The 22061-nt window shown below is 53.4% G+C and overlaps 1 protein-coding gene across 7 annotated transcripts in view; it reads left to right on the top strand.

Moving 5' to 3' along the window:
- Positions 1-1065, top strand: part of FOXP4 (forkhead box P4) — a 38135-nt gene extending 37070 nt beyond the window's left edge. For all 7 annotated transcript variants that reach the window (XM_062509781.1, XM_062509780.1, XM_062509776.1 and 4 more), the window contains 2 exons: positions 95-261; positions 921-1065. In XM_062509781.1, coding sequence (XP_062365765.1) covers positions 95-261; positions 921-1065 — 312 coding nt within the window. The remainder of the gene's footprint in view (positions 1-94; positions 262-920) is intronic.
- The last annotated feature ends 20996 nt before the right edge of the window (positions 1066-22061 follow it).

Raw genomic sequence — 22061 nt, 5'->3', positions numbered from 1 at the left:
GAAAGGCGTCCTTGCCCATTCCAGGGGTGGGATGAGATGGGATTTAAGGACCTTCCAACCCTAATTCCACGCCCCTCCGTGCTCCCTGTCGCAGGCTGCGCTGGCAGAGAGCAGCTTCCCCCTGCTCAACAGCCCCACCATGATCAACACCAGCTCGGCCAGTGCCATGCTGCACGTGGGCCACGACGATGTCAGCAGCACCGTGGAGCAGGTCAACAGCAATGGCAGCAACAGCCCCCGCCTGTCCCCACAGCAGTACAGGTCAGCCTGGCTGGGACAGCGCCGGCACGGGCACGGGGGTGCTCAGGGAGGGGGGCACAGGGGGCACTGGGAGCTGTGTGGGCTCCTGTCAGTGGGGTGAGGGGGGTTTGGGGTCCTGTAAGCAGGGTGAGGGGGGTTTGGGGTGCTGGTCTCAGGATGAGGGGGGTTTGGGGTGCTGGTCTCAGGGTGAGGGGGGTTTGGGGTCCTGTCACCAGGGTGAGGGGGCTTTTGGCTCCCATCCCCAGGGTGGGGGAGGTTCTAGACCAAGAATTTCAGGGAGTTTTGGGTGATGGAACCCAGAGCTGAAGTCTCTCCCTCCCCACAGCCACCAGGAGCTGCTCGTGGGCAGCTCTCAGAGAAAGGGAGGTTTTGGTTCCTGTTCCCAGGGTGAGGGATGTTCTGAATCAAAACAATACAGGGAGTTTTGAGTGATGGGATCAGCTCCCCTATCCTGAAGGCTCTCCCTCCCCACAACCACCAGGAGCTGCTTGTGGGCTCCTGTTGCCAGGATGAGGGGGAGCTTTGGCTCCTGTCCTCAAAAGCTAGGAGGGTTTTAACCTCCCATCCTCAGGGTGAGGGGTGTTCTGGACCAGAAACTTGTTGAGGTTTTGGGTGGTGGGACCCAACTCCTCGAGGCTGAAGGCTCCCCTTGCCCACAGCCACCCCGTGCACGTGAAGGAGGAGCCAGCCGAGGCGGAGGACGACAGCAGGCCCGTGTCACTGATGGCCACCACCAACCAGAATGTGACGATCCCCGACGACAGGGACCTGGAGGAGGAGCTGCCGGTGGAAGACTTGTCCTAAGGACTCCTTCCTCCTCCCCCACCGAGGGGCAAACCCTTCCCACCCTCCCGGATGGAGACCAAGTGACGCTCCCACCTCTTCAAGGTGACCTTGGTGTTATCCTTGTTCTTTCAAGGCACTTCCACAAAGCAAAAGGTTTTCCTTGGGACAGTGACAATGACAACCACACCGACCTGTTGCTGCTGGCGTGTCCCTCACGCTGACACTGCCCGGGGACGGACTGGCCCCGCCACGACACGAGAAGCAAAACCCCAAGAGCTGGACTTTTCCTGCCCTCCTCCCTTGGTTAGTGACTGGTGGACGAGGATGGTAGGTTGGTTGTTGCTGTCCAAAATGGTTCCTCCTGCAGGGAAGGCACCTCCGTCCCCTCTTCCCCCGCGGTGCCCGAGCCCCGGGGAGCGATGGCAGGACCCCGCTGTCACCTCTGCAGCCCCCGGTGGGTTTTGCACTACGGAGGGATCGTGGACCCTGCCCACGTGCTGCCTCCACGCAGCTTTGGGGGAAGAAACAGCAGGAACGGGGCTGAATGCTCTGCTGGACGTGGGGTTTGTCACGGAGCTGGGATGGACACGGAGCAGCCCGGTGGTGGGACGGTGTCCCCTTGTCACCTCTGCCTGGCAAGCAGAGCGGCCTCCCAGCTTGCCCACTCTTCCTGAGCCCCAGCTGGTTGGGGGGGCTGCTGGTCCCACAAGTGCTGACCACCCCTAACAGTGCTGACCACCCCTAGCAGTGCTGACCATCAGTGCTGACCATCCCTAGCAGTGCTGACCATCAGTGCTGACCACCCCTAGCAGTGCTGACCACCCCTAACAGTGCTGACCATCCCATCAGTGCTGACCATCAGTGCTGACCATCAGTGCTGACCACCCCTAGCAGTGCTGACCATCAGTGCTGACCATCCCAGCAGTGCTGACCATCAGTGCTGACCACCCCTAACAGTGCTGACCATCAGTGCTGACCATCCCCAGCAGTGCTGACCACCCCTAGCAGTGCTGACCATCCCAGCAGTGCTGGCAGTGAGGACACAGCTCCCTCCTTCCTGCTGGACATTGGCCACAGCACTGCCACCTCCAGCAGGGATTTGCCTCCTCCCTGATCCCATTTCACTTCAGGGAAAGTCTCCCTGTGCCTCCCGTTCCACCCCCAAACCTGGTGCAGGGGTGTGGTGGAGCAGAGGGGTTCATCCCCACGGCTGAGCACCTGCAGGGGACCCGGGGGTCATCAAAGCTGGCCCTGGAGGATCCCCGTGGTGGCCAAATCTGGCTGTGGCCTCCAAGCCAAGCCTGCTGCTGGTGGGGAGGGGGGGGAATTCTGCTTTTCATATTTTCTTTTCCTCATCCTTTTGTTTGTGTCCAGATGGGAAGATACCAAAAGATTTCTAGAGACAGAAGGTCCGTAGTTCAGGTGAACAGATGGTATTCGTGCCAAAAAAAAAAAAAACAAAAAACAAAAAACATATAAAACCACACACACAAAAAATTAATAATAACGAGAACAACACAACCAAACACCCCTCTTCTCCCTGCTCTTTCTTTCTGGGGTGGTGACGTGGGTACCCAGTGCTCCTCCTGGGAGGCAGTGTGGCATTCCCAGTGTCCCATGGCGGCTTTGGGGAGCATTCCCTTCCTTCAGGAGCATCCCCTTCCTTGGGATTCATCCCCTTCCTTGGGGTTCATCCCCTTCCCTGGGATTCATCCCCTTCCTTGGGGTTCATCCCCTTCCTTGGGGTTCATCCCCTTCCCGGGGATTCATCCCCTTCCTTGGGGTTCATCCCCTTCCCTGGGAATTATCCCCTTCCCTGGGATTTATCCCCTCCCCTGGCACAGCCAGGCTGGCTCTGGCTGTCCTGGCACCCAGCAGGTTCCTGAGGGACTCGCTATGATGGACCTGGAGCCGCTCTGTTTTTTAAGGCCAGAAGTGACCCCGAGGTCTCCTCCATCCCTCTCCATCCCCGTTATCCCAGGATGAGACATTCCCGGGGGAGGGGGGGGGGGGGTGGGTGCTGTGTCACTGCTGGCATCCCTGGAACCACTTTTTGGGGTGAAAACGGCACACGCAGAGCTGTAGGTGGGGGAAGGTGTCACCTGTCCCCATGTGTCACCTGTCCCCATGTGTCACCTGTGGGGCCGCCCCGAGGGTCTCCTGGTGCTGTGGGGTGTCCCCAGGGTGATCCTGGACTCCCCTCATCCTTTTCCTTGCCCGGTGCATCCCCGGACTGGGGGTGTCCCTGTGCCACCCCTGTGCCACCCCTGGGTCCCCGGGGGTGACCCGGCTGGGCGGGGCGGTGCCCGGGGGTCTCTCCCGTGCCCCAGTCCCGGGATTTTCCCTGCTCCCCCCGACACCCCTCTAGGTGTCACCCGTGCCCGCGGCTCGAGTGCCGGGACAGCCCCGCGCGCTCCCGGCGCATTCCCGGCGCGCTCCCGGCGCATTCCCGGCGCATTCCCGGCACATTCCCGACCACCAAAGACCCTGCCCGGGCTGGGGGGCACCAACCGAGCCCCCCTTGTGCTGCCCAAGCAGCTGCGAGGCACCGTGGATTTTCCCGTCTGCTTTATTTTTTTCCCCCTTTTTTTTTGGGGGGGGGGGGGGGGGGGGTTTCTCGCTCCCTTTTCCCGTTTTTCCCTTTTCCTCTTCTCCTTTTTTCTTCCTTTTTCTTTATTCCCTTATTCCCCCTTTTTCCTCTCTTCCTTTTTATTTTTGCTTTATCCCCTTATTTTCCTTTTATTTTTGCCCTCATTTTTCTTTATTCCCATTTTCCCCTTCTTTCCTTTTCCTTTTTTCTTTTATATTTTTTCTTTTTTTCTTTATTTTTTTTTCCTTCTTTCCCTTTTCCCTCCAATTTCCTTTCTTTCCCTTTTTCCTTTCCTTTCCTTTCCTTTCCTTTCCTTTCCTTTCCTTTCCTTTCCTTTCCTTTCCTTTCCTTTCCTTTCCTTTCCTTTCCTTTCCTTTCCTTTCCTTTCCTTTCCTTTCCTTTCCTTTCCTGAAACTTTCCTGAAACTTTCCTGAAACTTTCCTGAAACTTTCCTGAAACTTTCCTGAAACTTTCCTTTCCTAAAACTTTCCTTTCCTGAAACTTTCCTGAAACTTTCCTGAAACTTTCCTTTCCTTTCCTGAAACTTTCCTTTCCTAAAACTTTCCTTTCCTGAAACTTTCCTGAAACTTTCCTGAAACTTTCCTTTCCTGAAACTTTCCTTTCCTAAAACTTTCCTTTCCTGAAACTTTCCTGAAACTTTCCTGAAACTTTCCTTTCCTGAAACTTTCCTGAAACTTTCCTGAAACTTTCCTGAAACTTTCCTGAAACTATCCTGAAACTTTCCTGAACTTTCCTTTCCTGAACTTTCCTTTCCTGAACTTTCCTGAACTTTCCTGAAACTTTCCTTTCCTGAAACTTTCCTTTCCTTTCCTTTCCTGAACTTTCCTTTCTTGAAATTTCCTTTCCTTTCCTGAAATTTCCTAAACTCTCCTAAACTCTCCTAAACTTTCCTTTCCTAAACTTTCCTAAACTTTCCTTTTTTCCATTCTTCTTTTTTCCCCCCATTTTTTCCTTTTTTTTTTCCATTCCCCCTTTCCCCCCACTCTTTAATTTAACTCATTTTTGGAACAAGTTTACAGCTACCATGGGGGTTTTATCACCTCTTGCTGCTTTATTCCCAGCGAGGAGCAGGAAGGGTGGGACCAGCCGGATTTTGGGAAGCTCGGCCACCCCTCACCCTCTACAGGGAATCTCTGCCTCCATCCAGGCTTTTGGGATTTTTGGGAATTATTGTCCCTCTTTGCCAGCCCATGCTGTTCAACCTCCTCACTGATTTTTTTGGGGGTTCAGTGGCTGCTCCCCATTTTTCCCATTCCTGGATCTTTTTCTTCACCTTCCTCCTCTCCCTTTTTTATTTTCCCCCCCCCCCACCTCCTCGGGGTGTGATTATTTTTTTTTAAGCTTTTCCAGAGGTACAAACACCCCCCAAATTGTATCCCAAGGCCTCCAGTTCCCCACGGATTCAACCAAAATCCTCACCATCACCCCCAAACCCCTGAGGACCACCCAGCTCCTTCCCCTCTGCTCCAAGAATTCCCGACCCTCCTTGGCCCCAGCCCAGCTCCCAAGAGCACTCCCTATATATTATATATATATAAATAAATATATAAATATAAAAGAGGGTTTTTTTTTTTTCCTTTGAAACACAATACACAGGTTTGGAAAAGCCCAGTGGCTCCAGGTGATGCCTTTTCCCCCTGGGAATTCCACGATTCCAAAGGGAAACGTGCCCATTTTTATACTCAGGGGTAAATTTAATTCCTTTTCTTACCCCCACCCAGCCTGGCCACCTCTGCAGGATCCCACCTGAGCCCAGGTACTGCTCCCCTCCTGCTTCGCTGCCTCCTCCTCTCCCACCCCTCTGGTTCATTTTTTTTGGTTGGAATTTTCCGGAATTCTGCGAGTTTTACCTCAAACGCTGCAGGAGGGAGGATCAAGGACCAAACACGTGGCAGAATTGTGTGTCTGTATATATTGAAGATAGAGATATTCTGGCTTTCAACCTACCAACACAATTTTTTTTTTTTTTGGGTGGGGGGTTGGGTTTATTCTGTATTTTTGTGGTTTATTTCCCGTTTCTCTCCACCCTTGGGGCACGTCTGTGAGGGGAGGCACCTCCCTGGACCTAAAGGCATTTTTCTGGTATCTCCCACTGAAGGAATTATTTACTTTTCCATGTTTGTTTGGTTGGTTTCTTTTTTTTTTTGGTTTTTTTTTTTTTGGTGTTTTTTTTTTGTGTGTGTTTTTTTTGTTTGTTTTTGGTTAGTTTTTTTGTTTTGTTTTGTTTTTGGGGTTTTTTTTGTTGTTGTTCTTTGGGGTTTTTTTAATTAATAATTTTAATTCCTCAATGATTTCTTTTCCCTAAACCTGGGGAAGGGGGTCAGAACCCAGTGCTGGGAGGGAGGGGCTGCTGGAGAGAGGGGACAGCAGAGCAGCAGCTGAACCTGCATCAAACCAAAGGGTTTCTTTGATTTGTTTACACCCCCTGGCCAACCTCACGGCCCTCAGCATCCCCCTGGATCTAGGTTTTTGTCCTGGAAGCGTTGGGGAAGGTCGGGACAGACCAGAGCCGGGGGCTGGGAGGGGATGGAGCCGCGACAAATTGGGGACATCCCCCCGCCGGGAAGCGCCAGCGCTGCCACGACCTTTTCCTGTTGTTTATTAATTTTTTTATTATTATTATTATTTTTTTTTTCTTCCCTGTTTTATTCCCATCCTCTGCGGCGCTGGGTGGGAAGGTGATGCTGGCGAGGTGGGGTGAGGTCCGAGGGGGCGGAGGGGAGGGCGGATGTGTAAAAAGTGACCCCTTCCCTCCCTCCCTGCCTTCCCTTTCTCCCTCCTTCCCTCCCTCCTCGTGCTGTATAAAGGAAATCGCCTGGCTGTGTATTTGTACTCCGAGCTCCGTGTGTCTGCGTGGGCAGACGGTAAACCCTTGTACAGTAGGTCTAGCTGCATGTAATCTGTATGGACAATGGCATTATAAAATGCAATAAAAGAAATTACCTATCGTGCTGCTGGCCTGGTTTGCTTAAGGTTATTGGGGGGAATTTGGAAAAAAAAAAAAAAAAAAAAAGAATGAACAAAAACTCAAAAGAGTTTTTTACAGAATTCATGGAATTATTGGGCTCTGAGGTCTGGGTGTGATCCCCAACTTGAAAACCTCCAGGGATGGGGATTCCATCACTTCCCTGGGCAGCTCCTTCCCCATTCCTGACCCCCTTTTTCAGTGAGGGAATTCTCCCAGAAAATCCTTCCAGGAAGGAGAAGGGGCAAAGTGGCTTCATCTGTTCCATCGGTGTTGGGGTGAGTTGGGGGCTGCAGCTGCTCTGGGGGTTTGGGTTCCCAGCTCCCCCTCCCCAGCTCCTTCCAGTCCCCAAAGTGTTTACTGGGAGGATTGGTGGGAATTTCTGTTTCTCTGGTGGCCTCCTGCAGCTGGGATGGGATGGGATGGGATGGGATGGGATGGGATGGGATGGGATGGGATGGGATGGGATGGGATGGGATGGGATGGGATGGGATGGGATGGGGATGGGGATGGGCCAACAGCAGCCCCTGGAAAAGCGGGGGAGCAGGAGCACTCATTCTTCCCCAGTATCCCTGTCCCCTCCCAGTGTCCCCGTCCCCTCCCAGTGTCTCCATCCCCTCCCAGTGTCTCCATCCCCTCCCAGTGTCCCCATCCCCTCCCAGTGTCCCCATCCCCTCCCAGTGTTCCCATCCCCTCCCAGTGTCCCCATCCCCTCCCAGTGTCCCCGTCCCCTCCCAGTGTTCCCATCCCCTCCCAGTGTCCCCATCCCCTCCCAGTGTTCCCATCCCCTCCCAGTGTCCCCATCCCCTCCCAGTGTCCCTGTCCCCTCCCAGTGTCCCCATCCTCTCCCAGTGTCCCCATCCTCCCTCACTCCCACAGCTCCCTGAGGTCCTGGCTGGGAGCACCCCTGGCTCCAATGGATTTAACACTTGGAGATTTTAACTTTTCAACCAGAAACTTTTTATCCCTTTTTGCTGTTGTTGTTATTGTTGTTGTTTTTTTTCTTGGCGCGGACATGAAAGCTCTCCCAGTTTGATTGCAAAACCAGTCTGTGGATTGGACGGGACACTGGAGGGGACCATTCACCCCAGCCTGGTGCACAACAACTTCCTGCACCCCAAAAAACGCTGGCAGGAGGCACCCACCCCTTTCCTGCTCTTCCCTCCGGTGCTCCAGAGCTGTATCCACATGGATCCCTCTCTTCTCTCTGGCTGGGCTGATGCTTTGCCCCAAATCCACAGGATTTTTCCACACCCCAATGCTTTTCCCCAAACCCGTGGAATTTTTACACACCCCAAGACTTTGCCCCAAATCCACGGGATTTTTGCACACCCCTGAAGCACAACTGGGGGAAGTCCCTGCCTTGGATAACCCAGAGCCAGCACAACTTCCAGATACCTCCAAAGAACAAAAAAAAAAAAAAAGGAGGAAAAGCTCTGGTTTTGGGGGGTTGTTTTTTTTCCTTAAATGAACATGAAGAAATTGGAATATTAAGGTCAGGAAGGGAAGTAGCCAGAGGGTTCTTGCTCCGAGATCTGAGCTTTCCCTGAGTCTCCAGTGTCCTGGGGTCTCTGTGGCTGCATCCCCTGGGATTGGGGCTGAGAAGGGACCCCAAAATCCTCAGGCTACTCATTCCTGGGCCACCCATGGGGTTGCTGTGAACCCCCTGTTTTGGGGGCTCTAAAAATGGGGAGAAAAAAAGCCCAGGAATGGTGGGAGCGTGGCCTGGATGGGTGTCAGCTCCCACTTCTGCCACCCCAACCTCTCCAAGAGCCTCAGCTCATCCCCGTCAGTGCAGAAACCCAGGACAGGAGGGAGGACAAAGGGGACCTTGTGGCTGAGTGTGGCTCCACGTCCTGCCCTGAGCAGGATCCAGCTGCCCGTGGTGCCCAGGGATGTCCTGGGGAGCTTTGGACCCTTCCCAGGGGCCCTGTGAGAACCCCAAAGTGGCTGAGGGGGCTCCTCCCCATCCCTGGGTGCTTCTCAGGGTGCTTTTTGCAGCTCCAGCCCCTGCAAAGGATGCTCAGTCCCTGCCCTGTGACCCTTCCCCAGCAACACTGACCCCCCAGATGTTGTCCCCAGCTGTCACCAGGGTGGGTGGCAGTGGCGGGGCTGCCACGATGTCCCTGTGCCTTTGTCCCCAAACCAACCCACAGTCCCCCAGGACAGAGCACAGATTGGAGGGAATGCAGGAAATTTTGGGGGAAGTCTTTCATTTTCCCATCTTCCAAAGATGAATGTTCATGGGGCCCCATTTTTTTTTTTTTTTGTTAATGTTAAATATCCATTTCCTTCTTTTTCTTTTGCCTTTTTTTTTTTTTAATTATTTACAGAAATAGCTCGTGACTCATCAAAATCTTTCAGCAGCACATGTAAAACAGTGGGGTCATTCACTGCCGACCCAGCCAGACAGGCAGAGCCTCCTCCCCCAGCCAGAAGGGTTTGAGGAGGTTATTTTGTTTAGAGACTTTGTGTGTGTGCAGGGACAGCAGAATCCTGCTCCACGGATCAGGGGGTGATGGCTCAGACCCCAAAAAAACACGGCTGGGGCTGCACAGCCCAGCTCTTCCTCAGGACCCAGCCCCATCCCACCACACTCCGTTTCATTCCTTGTTTTCCAGGATCACACGCATTTTCTCTTATTTATTTATTTTATTTTCAAACTCTCTGCCGAGGGATAGATGCCGGGAATGTTGCAAAACCCTCGTTGAACCGAAAAGTTGAGGCTTTATTGTTAAATCCTCACAGGAGACGGGAAGGTCAAGGAGGTTTAAATCTTCAACGCCTCCAGTCTGGGGGACGGGGAGGTGTGGGGGACCCGCAGGTTTTGGGGTGTAGATCTGAGGAGTTTTGGGGTGTAAGTCTGGGGTATTTGGAGTGTAGACCTGGGGTTTATGGGGTACAAATCTAGGGGTTATTGGGTGGTGATCTGGGAGTTAAAGGGTGCAGATTTTTTGGGGTTCATATCCAGGACTTATGGAGTAGAGATCTGGGAGTTTTAGAGTTCAGATCCGGGAGTTTTGGGGTGTAAATCTGGAGGGGTTTAGGGTGCCGATCTGGGAGTTTTGGGGTGCAGATCCGGGGGATTTTGAGTTGCAGATCCAGAGGAGATGGAGTGCAGATCTGGGGGTTTTGGGGTGCAGATCCGGGGGTTTTGGGGTGCAGATCTGGGGGTTTTGGGGTGCAGATCCGGGGGTTTTGAGTTGGAGATCCAGAGGAGATGGAGTGCAGATCTGGGGGTTTTGGGGTGCAGATCCGGGGGATTTGGGGTGCAGATCTGGGGGTTTTGGGGTGCAGATCCGGGGGTTTTGAGGTGTAGATCCAGAGGTGATGGAGTGCAGAGCTGGGGGTTTTGGGGTGCAGATCCGGGGGTTTTGGGGTGCAGATCTGGGGGTTTTGGGGTGCAGATCCGGGGGTTTTGAGGTGTAGATCCAGAGGTGATGGAGTGCAGAGCTGGGGGTTTTGGGGTGCAGATCTGGGAGTTTTGGGGTGCAGATCCGGAGGTTTTGGGGTGCAGATCCGGGGGTTTTGGGGTGCAGATCCAGAGGTGATGGAGCCCAGCCCCTGCTCCCCCCGAGGAGCAGGCGGGAGCTGTGAGAGCCGGGCTGGGTTTATTTTGGCGGCGGCGGAGCCGGGAGCGGAGCTGGGTGCCAGAGTTTGTGAATGTGGGTCAGCGCAGTCACACACCTACAGGAACGGCCTTGTTTTCCCAAATCCGGCCAGATCCCACAGCCTTGCCCGGAGCGCCGCCGGCCCGGGGGCAGCGCAGGATGAGGCAGGGTGTGATCGCTGCGGGATTCACTCGGACAAGTTCACCCTCACCCCAACCCCTGCTCAGGCTGTTCCCTTCTATCGTCCTTCCTTTACATAGAACGATATTTTGGGGACAAATAAAAATCCTGATTTTCGGCACACTGCTTTCAGTGGGCTGAACAAGCCGTGACCCCCTGAACAAAGCGAGTGTTTTCCTGCTCACCTCCATCCCTGGAGATTTCCAGGGCCAGGACGGGGCCGGATTTCCACCCAGACCACCCTGCCCAGGGCCCAGCAGCCCCCAGTGAGGGCAGGAAGTGGTTGTTGGTCCATCGCTGTTGATGCCAAGCAGCAGGATGGATTTTTCCAGGCTGTCCCAATGCCCATGGCACGGGTGGCACCAAGGCCCCCCGAGCTGCTGAGAGTAAAACCCTGCTTCTCTTTAGCCCCAAAATCCCTGTAAAACACTGCCAGGCTGCCAGCATGGGGAGCCCTGTCCCCCCCCAAAACCGGGGCTGCACAGATACTGAACCCCCAAAAATGTGATTCAGCTTCCCCACTACTATTTGATATATATATATTTTAGGTTATTAGGCCGAGCTATCAGTTCAGGGGAAGAAGGATGTTCATCCCCATTCATCCCTGAGCCGAGCACCACCACCCACACTCCTGGCTCCTTTGTCCCCCTGGCAGAGCCTCCCCTGCCCGGGGAAGCCACACTCCACCTCCCGTCAGCTCCAGGCAAACCCAGCGCCCCTGGGCTCCCCTCTCCCACATCCATCATCCATCCATCCATCCATCCATCCATCCATCCATCCATCCATCCATCATCCATCCATCCATCCATCCATCCATCATCCATCATCCATCCATCCATCCATCATCCATCCATCCATCCATCCATCCATCCATCATCCATCATCCATCCATCCATCCATCCATCCATCCATCATCCATCATCCATCCATCCATCCATCCATCCATCATCCATCATCCATCCATCCATCATCCATCCATCCATCCATCCATCATCCATCATCCATCCATCCATCCATCCATCATCCATCCATCATCCATCATCCATCCATCCATCATCCATCATCCATCCATCCATCCATCCATCATCCATCCATCCATCCATCCATCATCCATCATCCATCCATCCATCCATCCATCCATCATCCATCCATCATCCATCATCCATCCATCCGTCCATCATCCATCCATCATCCATCCATCCATCCATCCATCCATCCCTCCATCCATCCATCCATTCATCCATCCATCCATCCATCCATCCATCCATCCATCCATCATCCATCCATCCATCATCCATCCATCATCCATCATCCATCATCCATCCATCCATCATCCATCATCCATCATCCATCCATCATCCATCATCCATCATCCATCCATCCATCCATCATCCATCCATCCCTCCATCCATCCCTCCATCCATCCATCCCTCCATCCATCCATCCATCCATCCATCATCCATCATCCATCCATCCATCCATCCATCCATCCATCATCCATCATCCATCCATCCATCATCCATCCATCCATCCATCCATCATCCATCATCCATCCATCCATCCATCCATCATCCATCATCCATCCATCCATCCATCCATCATCCATCCATCATCCATCATCCATCCATCCATCCATCCATCATCCATCCATCATCCATCATCCATCCATCCGTCCATCATCCATCCATTCATCCATCCATCCATCCATCCATCCATCCATCATCCATCCATCCATCATCCATCCATCATCCATCCATCATCCATCATCCATCATCCATCCATCATCCATCATCCATCATCCATCCATCCATCCATCATCCATCCATCCCTCCATCCATCCCTCCATCCATCCATCCCTCCATCCATCCATCCATCCATCCATCCATCCATCCATCCATCATCCCTCCATCCATCATCCATCCATCCATCCATCCATCCCTCCATCCATCCATCATCCCTCCATCCATCATCCATCCATCCATCATCCATCCCCTGGGGCTGTCCCACAGGTGTGCGGGCAGGGCAGGTCACCAGAGAGGAGTGATGCGATGCTGGCACCACCCACAGCCCTGGCTGCCCCTCCAGTGCCGGGTGCTGCCCTAAAACACACTGGGGAGAGCCGAGAGGGTCCTGCTGGGAACGGGAGGGGCTGCTCGGCAGCTCTGGGTGGGTTACAGGGATGGAAAAGCGGATGGAAAAGTTTTGGGAATCCTCATTTCTTCCACGGGGCAGAGCTGAGCCACCCGGAGCCCCTCTGGGTCAGTGGGCCCTGGCGCTGAACCCTCCAAGTTTCCCTTGCATTAAAAACCCCACGGAGAGACCAAAATCCACCAGAGCGGGAGGCTGGAGGGACGCACCGCGCTGTGTCTGCCAGGCCAGACACAGAAAGAACCAAATCCACGCCGGGATCAGCTCCCAAAATCTCCAAAACTCGGCTGCCGGGCTGAGCGGGAGCTCCCGGCGGGGCGCATCTCCCAAGGACGGGACATGGCGGTGCCGACGCTTCACCCGAAATGACAACTCTGCCTTCAGGATGGAGCTCCCGAGAAAATCCCGAGCGGTCAGATCGCTCCAGTCCCGCCTGGTGCCCCAGGACGCTTCATTCCCACATCCCGAGCCGCTTCCTTCCCGTGCGGCAGCAGCGGTGGCGTCTCAGCGCCTGGTCCCTGTGCCTCGCTCAGCCCTGAGCTGCGCTGGTGACACCAGAGCGGCGGTGGCAGCGGTGGCAGAAGGGTTGTGGCACCACCAGGCATGTGAGGACTCTCCCCTGGCTCCAGCCCCTCTCTGGGAACACGGAGCCGAAATTCTGGATTGTAAAATCCAGCGGCTGCCCGGACTCCGGCGTGGCTGGGGGCGGTGATCCCTGGCCCAGCACAACGGGGAGGGCTTGGGGACAGAGCGACATTGTGACAGAGAGACAGGGCGACAGGGTGACAGAGAGACAGGGTGACAGAGAGACAGGGTGACAGAGAAACAGTCCCCACTGCTGCTGCTGCTGCTGGGCCGGCTCCAGCCTCTCCCTGTGGTGCTTTGCACGCTGGGCTCTTAAACACAGGAAAACGCAGCAGTGGGATTAAAAACAACTTCTCAAACATCCCACCGGGTCCTCGTGACGCTCGGCACGGGGACAAATCCTCGTGGGGCCCTGCGGGGACACGGCGCCGGAGTGAACCCTGAACTCTGGGCTGAATGTTTGGGATGTGCTGCTGCTGCTGCTGCTGCTCCAACCTGGATTGCTCGCAGTTCTCAGGGCTGCTGGTGGCGGTGACGCCGTCACCTCTGAGCCCAGCAGCTCCAGGCATCGCCCCAGGGAGCCGAACCTCACTTTCCAGTTGGGGAAACTGAGGCAGGAAGGCGTGGGGATGGCAAAGGCGTTCCCTGGACACGCCAAGGAGTCAGGGACTAAAGCTCGCCCTTGGCTCTCCTGCCTGGGGAAAAGCAGACAGGCTGGAGCACCCACCCGGGGATTCAAACACCCACCCGGGGGCTTCCAAACACCCACCCGAAGTCTCAAGCACCCACCCGAGGAGTCCAACACCCACCCGGGAGTTTCCAACACCTACTCGAGGGGCTCAGGCACCCACCCGAGGGGTCCAACACCCACCCGGGGGACCCGAGCACAGCTCAGCCCCGCTGCTCCCCCCGCAGTTTTCCTTAGGGGGACCCAGCCCTGCGCCGGGAGCGCAGCACAGCTGTGAAATCCCAAATGCGAGGCTGGCCCGGGAGCCACCTCCGCCTGCCCCGCGCCTCTCCCCTCTCCCGGCGCCGCTCCAGCCTCCAGCAGAAGCTCCCGGAGCGCTGCGGGCGCGGGTTGGCCGCGTGTTTGCGCTCCCAACCTCCGGGTTTTTTGTTTTCTTGTTTAATTTGATTTTTCTCTCTTTTATTTTTTCTTTTATTTTTGGAAGGAATTGGAGGGGAAAAAAAAAAAAAATAATAAAAAAAAAAAAGCTCCGAAGCCCAGCCCAGAGGCAGCTCCGCGGCCCGGCCGGCCCCCATTGCCGGGGCTGGGGGATGCGGGGCGGGCGCTGGGGCGGGCGCGGTGCCCCGCGGGGCCCCAGGTGAGCGGGACGGGAAGGGACAGGCCCCGCACCGAGCCCGAAGCTCCCGCAGCTCCCGCACCCATGTCCCGGCCCGGCAGCCCCCGGCCGAACCTCCCGGAGCAGCCCCGAACCGAGCCGGTCCCGCCGCCAGGTACGGGGGGACACGGAGGGGACAAAGGGGTTCGGGGGTGGGGGACACGGTGGGGACACGGCTGGGGGGGGGTGAGTGTGTGTGTGCACGAGTAGGGGCTGCTGTGGGTTCACGGGGAAGGTTTTGGGATCATGGGGAAAGCTGTGGGATCCCGGGGAAAGCTGTGGGATCCCAGGAAAGGTTTTGGGACCATGGGGAAAGCTGTGGGATCCCGGGGAAAGCTGTGGGATCCCAGGAAAGGTTTTGGGATCCCGGGGAAAGCTGTGGGATCCCAGGAAAGGTTTTGGGATCATGGGGAAAGCTGTGGGATCCCAGGAAAGGTTTTGGGATCCTGGGAAAGGTTTTGTGATCCCAGAGAAGCTATGGGGTCCCAGGGAAGGTTTTGTGGTCCCAGGGAAGGATGTGGGGTCCCAGGGAAGGTTTTGGGATCCCAAGGAAGGCTGTGGGGTCCTTGAGAAGGTTTTGGGATCCCAAGGAAGGCTGTGGGGTCCTTGAGAAGGTTTTGTGATCCCAGGGAAGGCTGTGGGGTCCCAGGGAAGGTTTTGGGATCCAGGAGAAGGCTGTAGGATCCCGGGTAGGGTGTGTGCACGAGTGGGGGGTGTGTGCAGGGCTCCCGGGCCACCGGCTCGGGGATGAATAAATCAATGTATTCAATGTATGAGCGTGTGCAGGGCTGGGGGTTCATTTTGGGGGGATCGGCTCGAAGTCTGGGGGCTGTGGGGATGCATTGCTGGGCTGGGTGAGTGTGCACGGAACGGGGGAGGAGGAGTGTGATGCACGGCTGGGGGAGTGCGGCTGGGGAGGGGGCGTGAGCAGGTTTGGGGGGGGGGAAATGTATGGCTGAGTGTTTGGGTGAGTGTGCAGGGCTGTGAACATCTGGGTGTTTGTGAACATCTGGGGGTGTGTTGGTGTGATTGTGAATGTCTGAGTGCGTGTTTGTGCCCCTAGCAGAGTCTGGGTGAGGGTTTGTGTGTGACTGTGAACATCTGGGGCTGTGTTTGTGAACATCTGGGTGTCTGTGTGTGATTGTGAATATCTGAGTGTGTGTGTTGGTGCCCATGGCGGTGTTTGGGTGTGTTTGTGCAGGGTTGTGAACATCTGAGTGTGTGTCGGTGCCCCCGGCAGTGTTTTCCTGTGCCTGTGTTTGTCTGTGAGCTCAGCAGCTGCCGGGAGCCCGCCGGGATTTTACATCCCAAACTCTCCAGCACTTTCTGTCCCTGGGCCAAGCCCAGGGAGCAGCCGGGGGGTGTGAGTTAAACCCCCCCGAGGGATGGGGTGAGGGGCTGGGGCCTGCTCGGCAGCTCTGGGTGGGTTACAGGGATGGAAAAGCGGATGGAAAAGTTTTGGGAATCCTCACTTCTTCCACGGGGCAGAGCTGAGCCACCCGGAGCCCCTCTGGGTCAGTGGCCCCTGGCGCTGAACCCTCCAAGTTTCCCTTGCATTAAAAACCCCACGGAGAGACCAAAATCCACCAGAGCGGGAGGCTGGAGGGACGCACCGCGCTGTGTCTGCCAGGCCAGACACAAAAAGAACCAAATCCACGCCGGGATCAGCTCCCAAAATCTCCAAAACTCGGCTGCCGGGCTGAGCGGAGCCGCGGGAGCCGCGGGCACGGCGGCGCTCGGGATCCGGCAGAGCTGGAGCAGCCCCGTGTTGGCTTTGGCCCGGAGCACGGCCGGCCCGAGCCTTGGAGAATACATCCTCTTGTTCTCTTCCCACTGCTCTTCCAGCTGGATGCTGCAGGCTCCGCTTCCCGGCTGAGCTCTGCTCCAAACTCAGCCCCGAACAGCCCCTGCAGCCGTGTCCCGGGGCCCAGGCAGCTGCAGGGGGCTGATTTCCCTGGGTTTCCTTCCCTTTCCTGGTGGGAAATGGGGAGCTGGGAATGCAAAGAGCTTTTTTTTTTAAGGGGTTTGTTCCCAGCCCGGCTCGGAGGAGCTCTGAGCACGGTTCCTATACCAGCAGCTGGGGGGGATTTTAAAAAGTAGCTTTCAAATCTGTTAAATGCTTTGGGGGGAATGGTTTTGGAACTTTTCCACCTTCCCTGTGGCTACAGGGGAGCTGTGGGTGGGTAGAGAGTACTTCAGCTCCCAGTTGTGCTGGCGGCCTGAGCGCGAGCACTGGGAGCTGGCTGAGGTGCTTGGGGACATCCATGAGTTCCCAGTTTGGTGTTCCCATGTTTGAGGGACATCCATGAGTGCCCAGTTTGGTGTTCCCGTGTTAGAGGGACATCCATGAGTTCCCAGTTTGGTGTTCCCATGTTTGAGGGACATCCATGAGTGCCCAGTTTGGTGTTCCCGTGTTTGAGGGACATCCATGAGTTCCCAGTTTGGTGTTCCCATGTTTGAGGGACATCCATGAGTGCCCAGTTTGGTGTTCCCATGTTTGAGGGACATCCATGAGTTCCCAGTTTGGTGTTCCCGTGTTAGAGGGACATCCATGAGTTCCCAGTTTGGTGTTCCCGTGTTTGAGGGACATCCATGAGTGCCCAGTTTGGTGTTCCCTGTTAGAGGGGCATTGATCAATGCCCACTTCCATGTTTTCCCAGCTCTATTTTCCCCACTTTGAAGGGGTCTCAGCTCCATCCCAACCCATCCCAAGCCCTCCCTCCTCTTCCTCCAGAGGAGCACCCACCGTGTGAACAGAGCAGAGCTGGCCCAGGTTTGCCTCTCTGGGATTCCTCTGCAGCGTGGGGAGGACGAGGGGATCTCCCTAATCCCCACCTGCCCAGGCTGCAATTCCATCCCTGCCCCTCCTCAGGGAGCAGCTCCATCCCAAATCCTCTCTCCCACCTTTCTGGGTGGTTTTGGTGAGGGATGAGCGGCCGGGTCTCCCCCGTGTGTGTCCCTGTGACATTTGGGTTCACAGCCCCGCTGCCTTGGGCCGGGGCCAGCGGTTCTGTCACGCAGCGTGAGCCTGGGAATTCCATCTCCATCCCCTTTCCAGAGTTTCACAAAGCACGCTGGCTCATTTGGATGGGGAATAATCAGGGAAACTGAGGCACCGGGGTGGTGTGACGCAGCTCAGAGCGCGCTGGGCAGGTCAGGTGGGGTTTGCTGCTGCTTCCCAGCTGGACACGGAGCTTTCTCCTGGAGTTTTGTTCCTTGGCATCTCTGGGTGCCAGCCCAGCTCCTCCCACCCAGCAGGGACAGGGACACGGCAAACCAAGGCCCTGAAATAGCCCCAGGTACTTCGCAGAGAGGAGAGGCCTCCGTCTGCCCCAGGAATTATTTTTCAGAGGAATTAACAGACAACAGGAGGGAAAAATAAGAATTTTTTGCTTGGAGAGATGATCCTTCACTGATGGGGAAGCAGGAGAGGCTCTTTCCTCCTCCTCCTCTTCCTCCTCCTCCTCTTCCTCCTCCTCCTCCTCCATGTGAAGATGATGAAGATGAAATCCATCTCCGGCAGCAAAACCTCCCTGGGGTTGGCTCTGCCCATTCCCACCTCCCTCTGTCACTTTTTTATCTTCTTTTTCTTCTTTGTCAGGGTGGGGATACATGAGAACTTTTTGTTTGGACTTAGATGTTTATTAATTTTTATTTATGTTACAGTGAGTTTTACAGTGTTTTTGGTTAATGAGCTAAAAAATGGACTAGGTTTTCTTTTTTTCTTTTTATATGTTTTTTTTAAGGCTAAATGGTTCAAATAAGAAATGATACTTAAATTATTTTTACTTCTAACTTAATAACGAATTACTTATGATCCACAGTGCAGAATTTTTAATCATATAAAATTATGATTAGGGTTAGACTCACGAAGAAGAAGGTGAAGAAGAAAGACGAAACTTTTGCTTTGAAACTTTGCTTTTTGCTTTTCACATACTGCTATATTTTAAAACCTTCAATTCTAAATTTTTGACGCACAGCACAGAAAGTTCAAAACTCCCACTTTCCGAGGTTCTAACACCCCTCCACGACCCCAATCCTTGTTCTGTCTCAGCTTGGCAGCTCCGAGTTTGGGACACACATTTTTCCTTAATTCCTTCTGCCTGTTCCCAAGGATTTTGCCCCGAGGTGTGTAACAGGAGGAGGAAAAAGCTGTTTTGTGCTCAGCCCCAAACACGAAATATTCAGATCCAAAATATCCCCTGGGGGCCTGCACGAGATGCCCCAAGCAGGGAATTCTCACTCAGGAACTTTTACTGGGATTGTCCTGCTCTGGGACAGGGGTGGGAACAAAAAAAAAAAAAAAAAAAAAAAAAACAAAAAAAAAACCCAAAAAAACAAAAAAAAACCATTTAAAATCATAATAAATCGATTTTTTTTTTCCTTGTCTCAACACTGATTTAAATGCAGTATCGCAGCCATCCTCCAAAAAAACAAAAAAAAAGGTCCTGAAAGAAACAAAACTGTATTTTTTTTTTACCCCACAGAAAGACTTTTCTGCAGCATTTCTGTTTTTCTTTCCAAGTTTTTTTTTTTCTCGTCAGCTCCTGAAAACGCTTTGCTCGTGTTTGTTCTTTGAACAACAGCAAAGCTTACGAAGAAAAAGAAAAGAAACTCAAGCAAAAAAAAAAAAAATAAGAAAAAGGCAGAATTCTGGCTTTTTTCAAAGTTTTTGGGTTTGAACAAAACAAAGCTGGGCCTTGGGGCTGTGTTGCCCCTGCTCTGCTCCAGCTCCTGATTGAATTTCCTTGGAAAGCTGCAGAAACCCAAACCCTCCTCGGGGTATTTGCTGGAGTTCTGGTGATTTCTCCCGGAATTTTCCATGCCTGGATTTCCCCCCTCCTATGGGATGGGCACCAGAACATCCCAGGATGGCCCAGAAATCCCTTCCCTGTGTCCCAGTTTTTGGGATTTGTGCGTGGGAGAAGCCCCAAACTACAGAGAGTGTGAGCAGCAGTTCTGAGAGGTTTGGGGCTCTGTCTCCACAGGAGATTTCTTTGGGGAAAATCCCATTTTTGTGCCTCAGTTTCCCCAATAACCCAGGCAGTTTTTTAAGGAAAATCCCATTTTTGTGCCTCAGTTTCCCCAATAACCCAAGCAGTTTTTTAGGGAAAATCCCATTTTCCTGCCTCAGTTTCCCCAATAACCCAGGCAGTTTTTTTAAGGAAAATCCCATTTTCCTGCCTCAGTTTCCCCAATAACCCAGGCAGTTTTTTTAAGGAAAATCCCATTTTTGTGCCTCAGTTTCCCCAATAACCCAGGCAGTTTTTTAAGGAAAATCCCATTTTCCTGCCTCGTTTCCCCACTAACTCAGGCAGTTTTTTAGGGAAAATCCCATTTTTGTGCCTCAGTTTCCCCACTAACCCAGGCAGTTTTTTAGGGAAAATCCCATTTTCCTGCCTCAGTTTCCCCACTAACCCAAGCAGTTTTTTAAGGAAAATCCCATTTTTGTGCCTCAGTTTCCCCAATAACCCAGGCAGTTTTTTAGGGAAAATCCCATTTTCCTGCCTCAGTTTCCCCACTAGCCCAGGCAGTTTTTTAAGGAAAATCCCATTTTCCTGCCTCAGTTTCCCCAATAACCCAGGCAGTTTTTTTAAGGAAAATCCCATTTTCCTGCCTCAGTTTCCCCACTAGCCCAGGCAGTTTTTTAGGGAAAATCCCATTTTCCTGCCTCAGTTTCCCCACTAGCCCAGGCAGTTTTTAAGGAAAATCCCATTTTCCTGCCTCAGTTTCCCCACTAACCCAGGCAGTTTTTTAAGGAAAATCCCATTTTCCTGCCTCAGTTTCCCCACTAACCCAGGCAGTTTTTTAAGGAAAATCCCATTTTCCTGCCTCAGTTTCCCCACTAACCCAGGCAGTTTTTTAAGGAAAATCCCATTTTCCTGCCTCAGTTTCCCCACCAACCCAGGCATTTTTTTTTTAACGAAAATCCCTGGAGCTTAGGGAAAGTGTGATGGGCCCTGGTTTCAATCCGTGCTGGGATGAAAGGGGCTGGAGAAATGCAAATTATTATCCTGGTTAATAACAGTGCCCAGCAGCTCACGTTGATCCGCTCCTCAATTAACTTTTTTTTTTTTTAGGACTTAGGTGGGAAAGACACAAATTTTCCCTGGCAGGACCTGTGCTGGTTTAACCCCCAAGGTTACCCAATTACTGGCCTGCCTTGGGTTTTAATTACTCCCTCCATAATTTCTCCCTGCTCTGTAATTCCCAGAATCTCCTTGGATCTGATAGACCCCCACTTCTCTTCTTTCCAGCCTTCAGGGATAATTGCTTTTCCTTAAGGACATCCAGGATTTCCCCCTGTGTCCTTCCTCCCCTGAATTCCCAGATTTTCCATCTTTTGGGGAAGTTTTTCTGCCCCAGGTGTGCCTCAAATTCCAATTCCATCCCATCCTGGGTTTTTTTCCTGTTGTTATCCCATTGTTTTCCCTCATTCTCCGTCCCCACTTCGTGTTTGGGATTTTTTTTTTTGTGTTGGTTTTGGGATGAGGCATGGTGCTGGGAGATGAGGAAAGGAACCAGCTTTGTGTCCTGGGAAGTTTTTTGTTCTCCCTGTTTTCCAGTCCTTCTTCCCTTGCAGCTCCACACTGGAATGATGCTTTGACACCTACAAAAATGTAAAATAATTTACATTAAATCGATTCTTGCTGCTTAAGGAATAATTCCTCCCAAACTGCTGCAATGTCAGAGGCACTTCTTGCATGGAATTTCTGTTTTATCTTCCCCGAAACCCCTTGTAGGAACAGTTCTTCCATGAATTTGGTTTGGCAGGAGCTGGTCAGAGCCACGAGGGCCTTGGAGGGATGGGATTTGTAGGGACACTGACCTGGAGTTGGGGTTTTGTCACTGAGGTCAAACTCCCAGCAGGGATGGACTGGATGGATGCTGGTCCTGGCCTGTCTGGCCCCAAAATTCCTCCCTCCCTTCCCACCCAAATTCTATAAATAACAAATAAAAACAGCTCCCAGCCTGCTGAGCTATTTGGGGTTTTTGTGGGGTTTGGGGTTTTTTTTGCTTTGTTTTGCTTTTTATGCATTTAGGAAGTTGCTTCTCATAGAAACCACTTACTTTTTTTATTTTTTTTTTAAACTGGATTCCTCACTGTCCCAGACCTGTTTATGCAAAGCTTTGCCCAGGTGAGCAGAAAGGCCAAAGGTTTTCCAGGTGGGAAGAAAAGCTGTGCTGGATCTGTCCTGGCCATGCTTTGGGCTCTTTTCCCTTCTTCCCTTCCCTTCCCTTCCCTTCCCTTCCCTTCCCTTCCCTTCCCTTCCCTTCCCTTCCCTTCCCTTCCCTTCCCTTCCCTTCCCTTCCCTTCCCTTCCCTTCCCTTCCCTTCCCTTCCCTTCCCTTCCCTTCCCTTCCCTTCCCTTCCCTTCCCTTCCCTTCCCTTCCCTTCCCTTCCCTTCCCTTCCCTTCCCTTCCCTTCCCTTCCCTTCCCTTCCCTTCCCTTCCCTTCCCTTCCCTTCCCTTCCCTTCCCTTCCCTTCCCTGAACTTTCCTTTCCTGAACTTTCCTTTCCTTTCCCATCCCAGAATCTGAGACAGCCTCAGTGAATTCATTTCAGACTGAC

Source organism: Cinclus cinclus, chromosome 27 (assembly GCF_963662255.1).
Source record: "Cinclus cinclus chromosome 27, bCinCin1.1, whole genome shotgun sequence".
Classification (NCBI taxonomy): Eukaryota; Metazoa; Chordata; class Aves; order Passeriformes; family Cinclidae; genus Cinclus; species Cinclus cinclus.
This window is presented reverse-complemented; position numbering and strand designations above follow the sequence as displayed.